The sequence below is a fragment of the Podarcis pityusensis genome, assembly GCF_964106645.2.
Source record: "Podarcis pityusensis genome assembly, chromosome: 4".
Taxonomy (NCBI): Eukaryota; Metazoa; Chordata; class Lepidosauria; order Squamata; family Lacertidae; genus Podarcis; species Podarcis pityusensis.
Window position 1 is genome coordinate 24,821,811 of NC_138027.1, and position 15,925 is coordinate 24,837,735.

General features: G+C 43.2%; 1 protein-coding gene across 7 annotated transcripts in view; it reads right to left on the bottom strand.

The window, feature by feature from the left end:
- SPATA13 (spermatogenesis associated 13) overlaps nt 1-15,925 on the bottom strand; it is a 97,236-nt gene that overhangs the window by 33,729 nt on the left and 47,582 nt on the right. For 3 of the 7 annotated variants that reach the window (XM_081004064.1, XM_081004060.1, XM_081004061.1), the window contains exon 2: nt 6,381-8,177. The exons of 2 other annotated variants lie outside the window; for them this stretch is intronic. In XM_081004064.1, coding sequence (XP_080860190.1) covers nt 6,381-8,177 — 1,797 coding nt within the window. Of the gene's footprint in view, nt 1-6,380; nt 8,178-10,140; nt 10,235-15,765; nt 15,903-15,925 lie in introns of those variants that run through there. 2 more of the 7 variants (XM_081004062.1, XM_081004063.1) reach the window with 2 other exon arrangements.

Sequence of the window (15,925 nt, forward strand, 5' to 3'; positions counted from 1 at the left end):
CAAGGCTAAGTCCCAGGCTAGGTCCAAATTACCTGCACATGGCCTCTTTAGGCTCTTCCAAAACAGGACTTTTATGCTTTGGAATACCAGTTGCAACTGGGGAAGAGTGGGGTTGTGCTCAGCTTCCCACAGGCATTTGGTTGGCCACTGTGGGAACAGTGCTGGACTAGATGGGCCTTTGGTCTGTTCCAGCGTCAGGGCTCTGCTCTTCTTATGACTTCACATATCATCATCTCCCTTTATTGCCTACTTCTCTGGGTTCTCCTGCTCAAGTTAGCTTGTCACTGACCACTTCCCTTTTCAGCTTGCGCTCATTCCAGTTCCCATGCCCATTTCATTGGCGTTTCTTGGTTGATAGCTGTGCCAAGGAATGCAAAGTTCTTAACATCCAAGCTGGCTAAGGCAGTTTGCGAGAAAAGAACAATGCTATCATTAATGGCCTAAAGAAGGTTTCCCACCCTCCTTTGCTTTGGATACTTCTCTAATCTCCTGAGACTGGAACTTCGTTATTACATTAATGCCTTTAATGTTTCATTTCAGTTTGATGAGAACAAAGAATGGATAGAATGATTCATAACCCAAGTTGCAGCAGTGGCCTTGCCTCTCAATCTCAAGTTGTTGCTATGAGAACAGTTGCTTATTATGCCTTTTAAAAATGCTTTTTAGATAGTAGGCAAATTATTTGATGATAGCTGTTGAAATCTTTCCCACTTTACTAAAATATTCAAAGCTGTTTCCCCACCACCACCCCCAGCCAACATAATCTAAAGTTGCAATCTTGAGAACAGGTACTGCGGGATATGATTCCCCTTTTTGAAATCAGGGAATTTATTTCTATAGGGATATGGTTTTTAGTTTTTAGACTGTTGGTTACAGTAGTATTAAGTGCTCACACAGGTATGCCAACTATGTATTGTTCAAAACGTATGATTGGTCTAAAAAAGATACAATTGTCTACATCATGTAACAGAATAGTAACGGGAATAGTATAGCAGTTATAGAAATACGTCATGTTTCATAAGTTCATAAGCATGACAACTGGGGCAGGGGGCAGAGATTTTCTGTCTCCTGGTAACATAGGGGCAACTTTCTGGAAAACATAACTGTTGGGTTTTCTAGTGGTTCAGAAACCAAAATAATAAACCCAAATAAGCCAATACACTACAGTGGTACCTCAGGTTACATATGCTTCAGGTTACATACGCTTCAGGTTACAGGCGCCGCTAATCCAGAAATAATACCTCAGGTTAAGAACTTTGCTTCAGGATGAGAACAGAAATCGTGCTCCTGCGGCGCGGCAGCAGCAGGAGGCCCCATTAGCTAAAGTGGTGTTTCAAGCTAAGAACAGTTTCAGGTTAAGTACGGACCTCCGGAACAAATTAAGTACTTAACCCGAGGTACCACTGTATTTCAAATTCTCAAAATGAAATAGAAAGATTCAAGACCTATCCTATTATTTATTTTATTTTAACTATGTATATTGTACCTTTTAGGACAAAGTCCTAGCCAGTTACACATTCATTTACAAAGTACATACTAGAAAGGTAAATGTTTCCTGTGTAAATTTTTACTTCTCTTTTTGTAGAAGTAAACGCCCAATTGTGGGATGATAAACAAACAGAAGCATGGTGGCCATGAATAAGGTTATGTTCTTGCTACCATATCACAATAGTACCTGGATTTTTTTGCTGCTGATGTTGTGAGCTGCAATCCTGCAACCCATGAAAGAAGAACAGAATGAAGTTGGATTGTCACTCTCTGAACTGATAACCATGAATTCTGCCCCCTAAATACTAGGCCCCAGAGTCATCCAACAAAGCTGTATGGTGGGGTGTGGGGGTTCAGGACAAACAAAAAGAAGTACCTTCACATACCACACAATCAAATGATGGAATTTGCTTCCAGACAGTGTAGCAATAGCCACTGACTTGGACAGCTTTCAAATGGAAGCAGACACATTTGTGGAGGATAAGGCTCTCAATGACTCTTCCATCTAGATTTCACCAGTGGGGAAGCAGCAAAAGGAGGGAAGGAACTAAAATTCTTTCTCCAATCGTTGACTGTAATTCTGAGAACTACATAAATCCGACCCATCCAATAGGATTTTAGATAGTTAAAAAAATAAAAATAAAACTGAGCAGCTATTCCAGATGCTTCATATCAAGTTATGGGGAGTTTCAAAATTCCGCACTGGAGTCTCACAATTACAAAAGCAAAGCATGATGTTGCGCATATCTGAGGGAGTTTTCTGGATGGCTGATAAAACTCCAAACTGAAAATCAAACCTGTCAAATATGCATGGCAAGTTCTACTCTAAAGTATCTCACCACTAGATGGCAGGTTGAGAACACAAACAGACTGTTTCAAAGGACCCTGGTACAATATGGAAGAAAATGTGCAGTGTTGTTTTCATTTATCTTGGTTTTCCTATTCATTTCAAAGCATGACTTCACACGTTCACCAAGTATGAGAACTGCATAATAATCCAGCAGCCTCAAAAGGCTGCAACTTAAGTCTTCTGCATTTTCCTGCGCCAACATAGGTCTTCTTTTGGTACTTTGCTTCAGAATCAGGAGCACGACTTACAAGCTTTCATTCAAACGTTACTAGCTCTCAGGAAGGCAGAACATGCAAACTCTCTTCCAGTCAATTAAGCTACAATATAGTGGTACCTCTGGTTAAGAACTTAATTCGTTCCGGAGGTCCGTTCTTAACCTGAAACTGTTCTTAACCTGAAGCACCACTTTAGCTAATGGGGTCTCCCACTGCTGCCGCGCTGCCACCGCACGATTTCTGTTCTCATCCTGAAGCAAAGTTCTTAACCCGAGGTACTATTTCTGGGTTGGCGGAGTCTGTAACCTGAAGCGTATGTAACCCGAGGTACCACTGTATTAGTAAAGATGCAGACTTACAACCCAAATATTTGGTACAGAGCAGGTTCTGGGTCACAGCAAAGCATGGGGGGGGGGAATGTGAAGCCGTATTACAATGTGTTGAACCACCAAGTGCATTTCTGTCTATTTGCTAGCCAAGTCTTGTACAGAGCCTAATCCTGACCCTGCTACTTGCTATCCTTTTTGGCTGTAGGTGCCAAGGACTGAAATTTGGACCTACTGGATGCAAACTGAGATTCCTGCATTGCAGGGGGTTGGACTAGATGACCCTTGGGGCATCTTCCAAATCTATAATTCTATGATTCTATCACTGCACTATGCCCAAGCAAAACGCCCTGCCGCTGCCCTCATGACAACCTCCTCCCCAGGTCTCCTTCCCTGCTCCCACCATTGCACCCATGCAGCTCTGAGGAAGGGGTCAGATCCACAGCCTGAAGCAAATGGCTTCACCTCGCCTAATGCATGCGCCTCCCCTGTGCCCAAGGGACTATATTTACATACTTAGTTTTTATTTTATTTTTTAGTTTTAGTCTCCACCTCCATTGTTCTGCCCGGACACTGAGGTCCAGTGCCGAGGGCCTTCTGGCGGTTCCCTCCTTGTGAGAAGCCAAGTTACAGGGAACCAGGCAGAGGGCCTTCTTGGTAGTGGCACCCGCCCTGTGGAACGCCCTCCCACCGGATGTCAAAGAGAAGAACTACCACCAGACTTTTAGAAGACATCTGAAGGCAGCCTTGTTTAGGGAAGCTTTTAATGTTTAATGTTGTTGTTGTTTAGTCGTTTAGTCGTGTCCGACTCTTTGTGACCCCATGGACCAGAGCACGCCAGGTGTCTTCCAATAGGTTATTGTATTTTAGTGTTCTGTAATTTAGAGTGGCTGGGGAAACCCAGCCAGATGGGCGGGGTATAAATAAATTATTATTAGCAGTAGTATTATTATTTCATTTTATTATCACATTTATTTCCCTTGCTTCCTCAAGGAGCTCAAGGTGATGTATGTACATAGTTCTCTCCTTATTTATCTTTACAACAACCCTGTGGAGTAGGTTAGGCTAAGAGGCAGTGACTTAACCCAATATCGCCTGCTGGGCTTCATGGCTGAGTGGGGACTTGTAATCCTGGTCTCCCAGGTACTGCTCCACACCACACTGGCTCTCTTCACATAAATGTTCTTATGCAGATCTCTACCGTTTATTCCAGTGACAGAATCTGTGTAGGATTTGCAGTGCATTTTGAAGCTTTATTACTTAACAGCCAGAACTATTCTGACATTCTTTCATCCTTCCATACAGTGGAGCAGTTTGCAAGAGGTGACATATGGACTGTTTTTATTCCTCTTTGCCTGCCACCATGTGATTCAGCTATTGTGCTAGAGGTGGCTCTTCCCTTCGCACATCTGCAATATAACATTTTAGATACATGTTGTTCCAAAAGAATAAAAGTATCTAACCAGTTACAGCTAAGTATTACAAAATACTGTACAGGAGATCTAAGCGATGGAAAACATTGGGTGGTATTAGACTTAAGTTTTACTCACAGCAGACACGTTGAAATTAATGGACCTAATTTAGTTATGTTCATTCATTTCAGTGGGTCATCTCTGAGTAAAGCTGAGTTGAATACTACCTTTCAGATTCTATAAAAGTGGCCACAGAATGTTTGGGGAAGGAATGTGATTTGTAGAATTAATGAAGTTATGCGAAACTACAACATAATAAATTAAGCTAATAGAAGTAGCCTGAGAAAGTGAAACACACACACACACACACACACACACACTTTTTGGTTTTACTAACTGCTACTTACAGCAAGTAGGTCAGTCTTGCTGAGCCACAACATTTCTGCATTATTTTTACACCATTCCTTTCACTCGTAGCAAGTTTTAGCCTAAATTGTATTTTGAAGTATGTATCATAGATGCACTGGGAAGGTTTGACATAGACCTTCAGAACACCAACAGCTGCTTTATATTTACACCAGAAAGAGATATAGGAGTTTTACCTAATTAACCTCCTTGCAATATTGCAATGATGTAACTGCCGGTATACGTTGCAAGTTAAGAAACAGGAAGCAAAATAAGAAAAAGCATGGAACCTGAGTGCAGCAGAAAGCCACAGAGAAGTGGTTCCTTCTCTGCTGCTCCACAAATTCTGTTCTCAGCTTTTGCTAAAGATATAGCACTTCTGTGGCTCAATATCTCACACAATTACAGGTACATTTGTGCTGTTGGGATGCGCTGGGAATTTAACACACTGATGTATTTACTTAACATAGTTCTGCTCCCAAAATTTACTTCTTTTAAATGCTTTTAAATATTCCAGGAATGGAATTCCCTAACAGGGTGAGTGTTGGGGGAAGAATACCTTTGGCCCTCCAGATGTTGTTGGGCTACAACTTCCATCATCCCTACTGGCCATGCTGGGTGGGGTGATGGGAGTTAGATTCCAACATCTGGATGGTCACAGGTTAGCCACTCCTGGTATACGGTGTCAAAGGCCAATGAGCATATGAAAAGAGAGATAGGGGCTGGTGGAGAAGATAAATGGAACAAGGTTCTATTGCAGGACACTTAAATCCTTTCTGGATCGAAGTTCTAACCAACCCACCAAACGTTTTGAACTTTCTTTTAAGTTATTCTCTCCAAACCAACAGGACTAGACGTTGCATGTTATGTGCATGTTATGTGCATATCTTAACAACTATAATAATGACTGTTACGACATTCAAGCGCTATACAGAACAGGGCTATTGAGACAAGGATTACAGATGAGGAATACATCTGAAATGATTAAGAAAGTTAACCATGGGGTCACTCTTAATTATTGGAATCATATGTCACCCACAGCTGCCAATTCATAAACAGAGCTCAGTAAAGAATGGATTCTTTTTGAAATATGCCCCTAACTGCGCCTTTAAATAATGTACCAACACATACCACCGTTCAAACATGGTAGAACTGCAGCAACCTGTTAAGATCTGTGTATGCAGCTCCTGTCATTGTGAAGCCTTCTGTATAATTTTAGCATGCTTGGGAGTGACTTCAATGTCCCTTAACTGTTTAGCACCATGGCCACTACCATGTGGCTTACACTAAGTGTCTTTTGACAGGGCTCCAGCCATGGGACTCACCTAGCTGGATCCTGCTTGGTCTTGATCCTGTCACAAGGTGGTGAGGTTGCAAATTGCAACAGTGCTGACCTCAAAAATGTACACAAGCCATCTCCCTTCCATGGCTTTCTTTATTAATGTGCACAGGAGGGCAAACTACTCCAGTTTCACCTTCGAAATGGAATTGTTTACACACTTCTTTGCACACTTACTTACTTCCGAGTAAATATGCAGAGAATATAACTGCAAGAGTGGTTAAAACATACACACAAGTTATCTAAGCCACCTGACATTACATGAGTAGTAGTCAATACTTAGTTAACCCCAGAAGTGGAGTATCACTCCTTCCTTACAGGCATGGGGCTTGCTTTCCTCCTTACCTCCTCCTTCTTTTCATCAACACTCACAGCTAAATTGAGACTCAGCTGAGAGTGGCTGCTGATGCCACTGTCTTCATTTGTGTCATCAAAGAACACAGCTTGCACCGAATCCTGGAAGCAAACAGGGCTCTTCCCTAGCTTGGCAGAAGGCCCATCCCCTCTTCCCTCGCTTTCCACGGAGCTGAGTGACAAGGTGCTGTTCCTGTCAGGACAACGGAAATCCATATTGCACTTGAGGTTTTCGGCACAAGGGCTCTGAGGCTTGGGGATGACGGGTCTGGCAGGGGTGGCAGGATGCTCAGTGCTGCTGCATGTAAACTGGCGAGAACTTCTTGGCTCATCAGAGTCTTCGTAAAACACTTCGTTCGCGATTGTCCCAACGTCCTGAAGTGGAGGCGGCGAAGACACCGAATCTGGAAGGTCACAGGACGACATCCTGAGGCCGCTGCCTTCGAGGGTTAATGTATTAGCATTGTCATCCTCAGAACTCTGGACACTCGATGTGGAAACGGTAGAGTCTGGGCTGCTCCTGGGAGGTGCACACCTCCGCCTGTCTTTCTCAGTGTTGCTGGAAACCCTACGTGAGTAATCATCATGCAGCCGACTGTTTGATCTAGTCCTCTGGTTCGGCTCATTAGAGGATGGGATCTCGTTCTTGGGACTGTCTTTCTTCAACGCAACGTCAGCAACGTTGCTGACAAGTTTCAAAACTCTGTCGAAATCCTTCGCCCTGATTGGGCTCTTCCAGCGTTTCGACTGGCGCTCCGAGTTCCTGCTGGCTTTGTCAGAGTCCGCTGAAGAAATACTTGTTGTTCTCTGTGGAGTCTGCTTTTCGTTCACTACTTTGAGGTCGGTGAGGTTTGAGGTCGACTTCCTTTTGAATGAGCTCTTTTTCAGGAAGTTCAGGTTATCTGTGCTTTTGCTCCTCCGGTAGATGACTTTGCTGCTTTCAGAATCTTTCACTACTATTTCGCAAATCTGGGCCTCCTGTATGACAGGGGATACCGTCCTGGTAGCGTCCTGATGGCCCTGGATTTTATCAGTGTCTAATAAATTTATACGGCCAATCCCATAGGCACGCCTGATGCTGCGTGACCTGCGAGTGTTCCTCAGGAAGGAATCGTCGCCTTCCTCCCCGTCAGAATGATCAGAAACAAAAGCATTGTCTGTTGTGCTTTGCGAGTCATGTAGTGGCCCTGAATAAGAATACCTGTTTGTTTGAACTCTCACCAACGTATTGTTTGGGACACGCTTTCTGATATTATTCTCCAACACGCTATCATTTAAGGTGTCAGATTCTTCCTTGGCTGGCATTCCTTGGAGAACGGAGGATTTTAACTTCTTGAAAGATCCTATTTTCCTAATGGAAGACAGGGCATTCCATGTTGAGGGGTTCCCCATGACTATCAGAGAACGAGGCCTTTCCACATTGGAGCCAGATCTTTTCCGCGGAGTGGAGAAAAAGTGCATGAGTTTGGAAGGGCTGACTTTATCATCCTGGCCTTCATTTTCATAGCTGTGACTTGTGTCACCACTCTGACCTAAAGAGGTATTGCAGTGCTTCGATTCCTTAGTATCCATCACCATACAGGTAACAGAGGTGCCGTTTCCACAGCCATTCTGATACGTTGTCATATTTTCTGCGTACGCATCGGGATATATGGGGTTATATCTCACATCCAAAACCTTGTCTCCTTCATTCTCACCAAACCAAAGCTTTTCTTCAGTGGTGCATCTTTTGGGGTTGTTGTTTTCACATCTGTGGTGTGGATTTAGTTCTCCAGTAGTCTGCACTGCCTGCACCAAGAAAACAAAGCCAGCATTTAGCATGTTTTTTCTCCATAGAAAAAAAGGATTCTTTTGTGTAAAATGCAAGGATTTCTTAAACAAGGCTCTCTCGTGGAATTGAGAAATACCTTTTGAGGACACAAACATTATCTGAGTTATTAATTACATCTACAGTCATACCTCGGGTTACAGCCGCTTCAGGCTGTGTTTTTTCGGGTTGCAGACCACCGAAATCTGGAAGTACCAGAACGGGTTATTTCCGGGTTTCGTCGGTCGTGCATGCGCAGAAGTGCTAAATCGCGCTTTGCGTAGAAGCGCCAAAACACAACCCGCGCATGCGCAGACGTGGGTTGCAAACGTGCATCCCGCACGGATCACGTTCTCAACCCGAGCGTCCACTGTATTATAAGGGGGGCATTTGCTCTGCAGGCTTGGGATACTGATATTAGAAAGAATCCAAAGGGCCAAAAGAGGGTCCATCAATGGAATTTTTCCATGGATCAGGATCCAGCTCAAGCTCCCATTGGATTTCCTTCATGCTGTTGTATCAATGGGGCCTAATTCTGTAGTCAGTTTTTCCTAGGAGACCTATTTCTCAGGATTCCTGTCTTTACCCACAGCACTCTTTGCGGTATTTCTCCAAAAGCACCTGATGAAGGGACCTGTGCCTGCCAAAAAGATGTTTGGGACTCTGACCACTGGGACTTGTTGAAAGGATAAGATAAAGAATCCTAAAATAAAAATAATAAAATAAATTTAACTAACATGTTCAGAATTCAGAGCTTAATAAATATTAAAGGGAGTGAAAAATATGAAACATGCCTCAGCCCACATACACAAGTAACAAATTAAGCTTCTGTGTGGATTACTGGAAATTCAAAACACCCAATAAGTTTTTCAGTCTAGTTTTAATTTCTCCCTTAGAAGAAAAATACATTGCATAAGCATTATCTAGTACATGCTTCATAAAGTACCTGGAAATTCCTAGAACCCTCCTCCTCAAGCTTACCCCAGCCTTGTTAAGTCCATCTTTTCCTTATGTAGGAGTTTTATTTTCTTTTATTTAAAACTTGTGTCACAGTAGGAGTAGTGGGAGTTTAAGTGTGGGCTCCCAGGAGATGTTTTAACAACTCTTGCAATTCCATCCTCCCCTGTTACCCTATTCCCATATTCACAGCTTAACTGATCATACTGCATAAAGGGTAATTCACATGCTTGAACATAAATATTTACAAAGAGCTGCTTTAAATGGGGTTAGAACAATTTTTCAAATAACTTTAGAGGGAGTTCAGAACAAGGATTCCCATCTCAGCATCCTTTTAGTTCTTATATTTAAAAGTAAAAATGGGGGGAAGGGAATTGGGGGGCTGGATTAAGTCAAGGACTCTCACAGTAAAACATGACAATTGTTTTTAAATGTGCAATCCTAGACACCCTAGGGAGTAAGCTCCATTGAAAACAGTGGGGCTGACTTCTAAATAAACATGTCTAAAGTTGTGCTGCAAAGTCATATTGCCCCCAGAATATATATATATAAAGAACAGTACAGGAAGTGGGTAAGTTAGCGCTTAAGATGCTGCATTATAATACAAATCAGTACCTGTTTAATTGTACACACTTCTTTTTAAAAAAAAAAAAAAAAACACTATGGGAAGAAAATGCAGAGGGGAAAAATGCACATAACAATTGCCACTGAAGAGGATGATTTTAAAAAATGCTTTCAAGGAATCGCTTCCCTCACTGGCCTGCAAAAGGAGTCTGCCTAGTCTTCCCTCTCTCCCTCTTAGCTTTCCGAAGTTTCAGACTTCCATTTCCAATGGGGCACCTGCTAGGCTCTGGTTTTCTTTCTAATCCGAGGAAAGGAAGAAAAAAAGAGTCCCCAACAGAGCAGATGTGCTCCTATAGCTAAGGAAGCCGGGGAAAGCCATGCGCTCGCCGTCCCTCCCTCCCTCCCTCCGGCAGCTGCGGTTACCTGGCAAGGAGGACTGGACTAAACTTTTCCGCCTGCACGCCGGACAGCAGATCACAGCCAGGATCGAGAGGAGGAGCAGCTGGATCACCTCTGATCCTCTAAGGTAGCCTCTCCCCACCCCCCTTACACCGGAGCGGAGAAGAGGACGGAGAAATGAATGTGGAGCAGCGGCAGAAACCTCCCACATAAACACGCCTCCTTGTCGCTGTGGTGGCGGCGGCTGCCTCCCCACCCCCACCCCTGGTATAGGAGGCTAATCTGCTCCCAAGCATCACTATGGCAGCAACCGGAACAGAGAGAGGGAGGGGGAGAGGGAGAGGGGGAGGAAAGACCTTAGTAGCAAGCTGGGCAATGAGGGCAGGGACCTGACTAGTATTGGCAGGGTTGGGGTGCCCGGCTAGCCTAAGCGCACAGGATGGGGCGCCAAAGGGGCGCAAAAACACAACTACCACCACCTACGGTGCATTTACACGGGTAGCTGCTGCGAAGATCAATAAAAGGCCAACTGCACTGGTGTGGAAAATAAATGTCCACAAAATTTTGTCCTCGCTCAAGGAGCCACGTTACCAAAGTCGCCCCTGGGGACCCCCTCTCGCCCAGGGATCTGCGGATAGGCCCTTAGCGGGCTGTCTTTGTTTTACTAAAAAAAAATCCTTCCAGTAGCACCTTAGAGACCAACTAAGTTTGTTACTGGTATGAGCTTTCGTGTGCGCGCACACTTCTTAAGTTTCCTGGAAATCTACCGAGAACCCTGAGTTTGGTGCAAAAGGATTATTAACCGAGGAACTTGTTTTTAGCACCAGGGCTGAACAGAGCTCGCCCCCCTTCAGCACCAAAGTCCACTCCGAGTTTACCCCAGCAGCAGCTGTAAAAACAACTTTGCATTTTTATACTACCCATATAACCGATGACTCTGGCCGCTTTGCAGACTATTAAAGGTCCAACGCTGCACGCATGACGCGATCCTATACGAGTCACCTTAGAAGTCCAGTCCCGTGGACGTGAATGGGACTTAAAACTCCCTGACATAGGAGGGCAGCCTTAAAACGCTATCTTAAACGCCACCACTAAAACCAATTACAAATCCATCAAGTGGAGTGGTGGTGTCAGAAAACCTTGCCCGATCTATCGCATCTCTATTCTTGCCCATCAATTCCCCACCCCCTCGTGGTGAGGGAAATTACCCTTGTCTCCTCAGTGAAAGAGGAGCTGGTGCCCGTCCTGTGGCCCCTTCACCCTAGAGGCACAGTCCATGCTCCTTTATCTATAAAGATACAACGAAAGTTGACCCGGAGGGGAGGGCTGGTGGCACGGGATAAAATAATCACGCATCTCACTTAAAACAGGGTGATTTACATTTGGGCAAACACTCATTAAGTGCCCCTCCCCCCCCCGCCTTTCTTCCGACTCTGCCAGAGACAAAGGGAGGCTGTTTGGCTCTCCGTTTGGATTTCATTATCAATTGAACAGCCGATAACAAGAGTAGCAGCCCAGCCAATATAAATGACAAAAAGTGAACCAGGACAGCCAGCTTTCTCCCTGGTGGGGGTCGGGGAACGGTGCTTTGTTTTGTTTTTAAGATACCCTCAGAATCTAGCAACATTAGAAACATTGCAAGATTTTATTTTAAATCATATCGAAAATGAATTTTGCAAAGCTTCTTTAAAAATAATATTAAAAACTCAAGAGTGTTGTGTGGTTCATATTACCCTGCAAAATCGCTAGACCTAAAAAAAAAAAATCTTTTGAAAAAGCAGCAGCCTAAGGGTGCAATCCTATACCCACTTACCTAAGAGTAAGCTTCACTGAAATTAATGGAATTTACTTCTGTGGAGACTTGTATAGGATTGCACTTTGAAAAAATAACCCCCCTGTAAAATCTTGCCCTTATCGCAGTTCCTGCTGAGTCAATTCAAGCTGGTTGTGGCTTAAGAAATAGCCACACTGGAGGAAGAGGAAACTGAAGATATTTAACATATAAATTACCGTACCTGCTGTTAATTGCCCATGTACTGTCAACTGCACAACTGAGAACTTTGTGTTCTCATTTGCAGAAATGTTTTACTTAAAACCTGAAAATTAAATAGCCTGTTCTGAGTTCTAAAATTTCACATGTTCTAATGCAGTGGCTCTCATATCCCCACCCCGACCAACCACTTGATAATCACAAAGGATCTAGCCTATCTAATGGCAGGCAACTGATAGGTTTTTATACCTGTTTTAGCAATTGTCATATTATAGTATTTTCTGCATCACAATCTGAATTCTATGAAATAAAATATAAGAAATAAAAGAACCAATAATGTACAGTTCAAAACCATTATGTGTATTTAATGCAACTGATGTGTTGTGTACGATGACAAATCCACAGACATGCTGCAGGACAACTTGAATGAAGTTCATGGACCACTGGTGGTCCACAGACCACAGTTTGGGAACCCCTGTTCTAAAGGGTAGTCGAGACATTGGTGAATATGCAAAGTTTCTATACATGTACATGGTGGGGAGTCTTGCTCATGCATGTTGAAACTGCCTTCTCATTACACACATTCAGGATAACTTCAGAAACAATATATATTGTATATATATACATATATCATACATACAATCAATTTGTGCAGGCTAGCTCAGTTGGTTAGAGAGTGGTACTGATAACACCAAGGTTGCAGGTTCAAGGTAAGGGACAGCGGCACAGTCCTGCATTGCAGGGGATTGGACTAGATTATCCTCAGGATCCCTTCTATTCTATGATTCAGGCTCTGTACATGCTATTGGGAACCTGGAATATACTTGGGAATCAGCACTCTGAAACCCTGTCTCTTTCCTCGGTAGTGTTAACTACAGTGCCAGATTACACATGCATTAACATAATCGTTTACTGTAGTTTGCTTTCAAACCAGAGATTGAAACCAATTTCAGATCTTGGTTTCAGTCTCTGATTTTAGACGCAAACTATGGTTAGTGGTAACCATGGTTACAATGGTTCAAATTTAAGCTGAAGCTAACCAGGGGAGGGGACAGGAGAAGCAGAGGAAGGTGTGAGTCTATGAGCACCAGCCATCACCAAACCATGGTTTGACAACTGGACACAGGTTGCAGGACTGCACATACCCTTCTTCCACCTCTCCCTTCTGGGATGGGAATTTCTGTTAGCCACTGTTTAACTCAGGCTAGGCATTATATTGATAGTGATGACTACCAGTAGGGGTTGAAATTAGGATTCAAATCCTGGTTGCAAAAACCCTAATTTGAACCATGGGGAACTGCTGATCATCTGTGGTTAAGACTGATGGCATCTCCTTAAGCGGGAGGCAGGGAAGGAATGTGTGATACCCCTGACAGCTCACAACTGCTTAAGCATGGTTAAGTAATGTCAGGAGGGTTATGCAAGCATTGCACCTAAGCAATGGAGGTACAAGAAACTGAACAATCACTTTTTGTAGGTTGTTCTAAAAAGCTGCAGTTCATTCTTATTATTTGCAACCTGTTCTTTTGTCCCCAGCTGAACAATAACATATGTAATTCAATAAACCCTTCTGCAAACATCATAAAGTGTGGGAGAATCAAGTGTGGACATTAAAAAACAGAACAAGTTTGGAGAACAAAATCCTGATTGGTAAAGGGCAAAGGAGCTGTTAGTGTGTGTTGATGATGGTCTCTGGTATTTATAGCAACAAAAAGAAAGGCATGTTTTAAAATTTTAAATCTCTGATTTAAAGAAGGTTTAATATGCATGTGACAAGGAGTGAAGAGGATTACAAACTGAAGCAGTGTGTGAAATGATTACAGAAAGGTGACAGGAAACAAGTTATACTGAAGGGGGGATTCTGTCTAAAAGAAGAAAAAATAATTTTAAAAATGCAAATGTGTTTTGATATTAGCAATTCATATTAATCCCTAGCACCGTAAATACTTTATATAGCACTTCTAATTTGCAATGTACTATTTAGCTTTTATTGTGTTCACCTTTCAAAACCCTGTGCAATAAATCTTTATTATTCCCCATTTCACAGCGAGACACCAGAGTCTGACAGACAGTAATTTACCAAAAGGCTATATATCTGTGGTAGAGCAGAAATATACATAAATCTGCTTGAATGGTTCACGCGGGCGACGGGCTGAGAAGGAGCAGAAAATGGTGGCGGCTGTGGCAGTTTCGGAGGGCGGTGCCAAGATGGCGGAGGCTGGGGCCTTGGCTGGAGGAGGGATGGCGGCGGTCAACAGGGCTGGCAACGGCGTCAGGGATGGCATCCCCAATAGTGAAGGCGAACGGCCAAACCAGAATGAGAAAAGGAAGGAGAAAAGTTCCAAGCGTGGAGGAGGGAGTTGTTTTGAGCCCTATGCCAGCCCTTCGAAAAGATACTGAGCCTTCATTACTAACATCCCCTTTGATGTGAAGTGGCAGTACCTCAAAGATCTAGTCAAAGAGAACGTTGGTGAGGTAACATACGTGGAGCTCTTAATGGACGCCGAAGGAAAGTCAAGGGGATGTGCTGTTGTCAAGTCCAAGATGGAAGAGAGCATGAAGAAGGCTGTGGAGGTTCTCAACAAGCACAGCCTCAGCGGGCGGCCCTTGAAAGTGAAGGAGGATCCTGATGGAGAGCATGTGAGGAGAGCCGTACCGAAGGCCATGGCTGCATTTTTGTGAGAAATCTTCCTTTTGATTTCACGTGGAAAATGCTGAAAGACAAGTTCAATGAGTGTGGCCACGTCATGTATGCAGACATCAAAATGGAGAACGGCAAGTTCAAAGGGTGCGGCGTGGTCCGATTTGAATCCCCGGAAGTCGCCAAAAGAGCCTGCCGTATGATGAACGGGATCCAGCTTCGTGGCAGGGAGACAGACGTACAGATTGACAGGAATGCCTAAATTTTGTTTTTTGGCACAGACATTTTTAAATATGAAGGGAGAGCGCTTGGGGTTTGTACTTTCTTGTTGGGATTTTTAAAAAATTTGGATGTGAAGATGGTAAGACAACTCAGTTGCTTTTTGGAGTAATTTTAGTTCCTTTTTTAAAATAAGATTTGTTTTTTCCCCATTTTACTGTCCTGGGTTTTTGTTTTTGAATTGAAACTGTGTTTTAACATGAACAATCTGGTTCTATGTAGTGGCGTCGCATTACACTATGTCTTTGGTAAATAAACGCCAGTGGCGGGTGGCTATCAAGTCTTGTTCCCACCCTTTCCCTGGTTAGAGAAACTCTTTGGAAAGACTCTCTGAAGAAAGAAGGTAGTGCTGATAACTCTGTATCTGTTTCTCCTATGGGAAATATTCCACCTGGGAACTTCTGTGAATGTCTGAAAAGTTTTTTTTTTAGTTTTTTTTCTTGGGAAATTTACAACTAGACCATGAGTCAAACCAAAACCACATGTTGTTAGCTGCCCTGAGCCCGACTTCGGCTGGGGAGGGCGGGATATAAATAAAATTTATTATTATTATTATATTATTATTATTATTATTTTATTATTATTATGTCTTGTATGAAGTCAATGTCTATATTAAAAGTGTTCTCTTGTGGGTTACAAAGGGGGGGGGGAATCTGCTTCAACTGGCTCAATAATCCCAATCTTTCACATTATTCCACTCTGAACAGTAAACTGCCTCCCTTCCCTACAGCTTTCTTACCACTTTTTCATCTTTTCTTCCATTTGCATATTTGCATTTGCTCTGTGCACTTTCACCTAAGTTTCTTCAACGAACTTCAGTATTAGTCTTCTCTCCTTGGGAGCCCATATGTGACGGAGAAAAAATGGGATACCAAACTGACAGTAGGTATGCTAAGAAT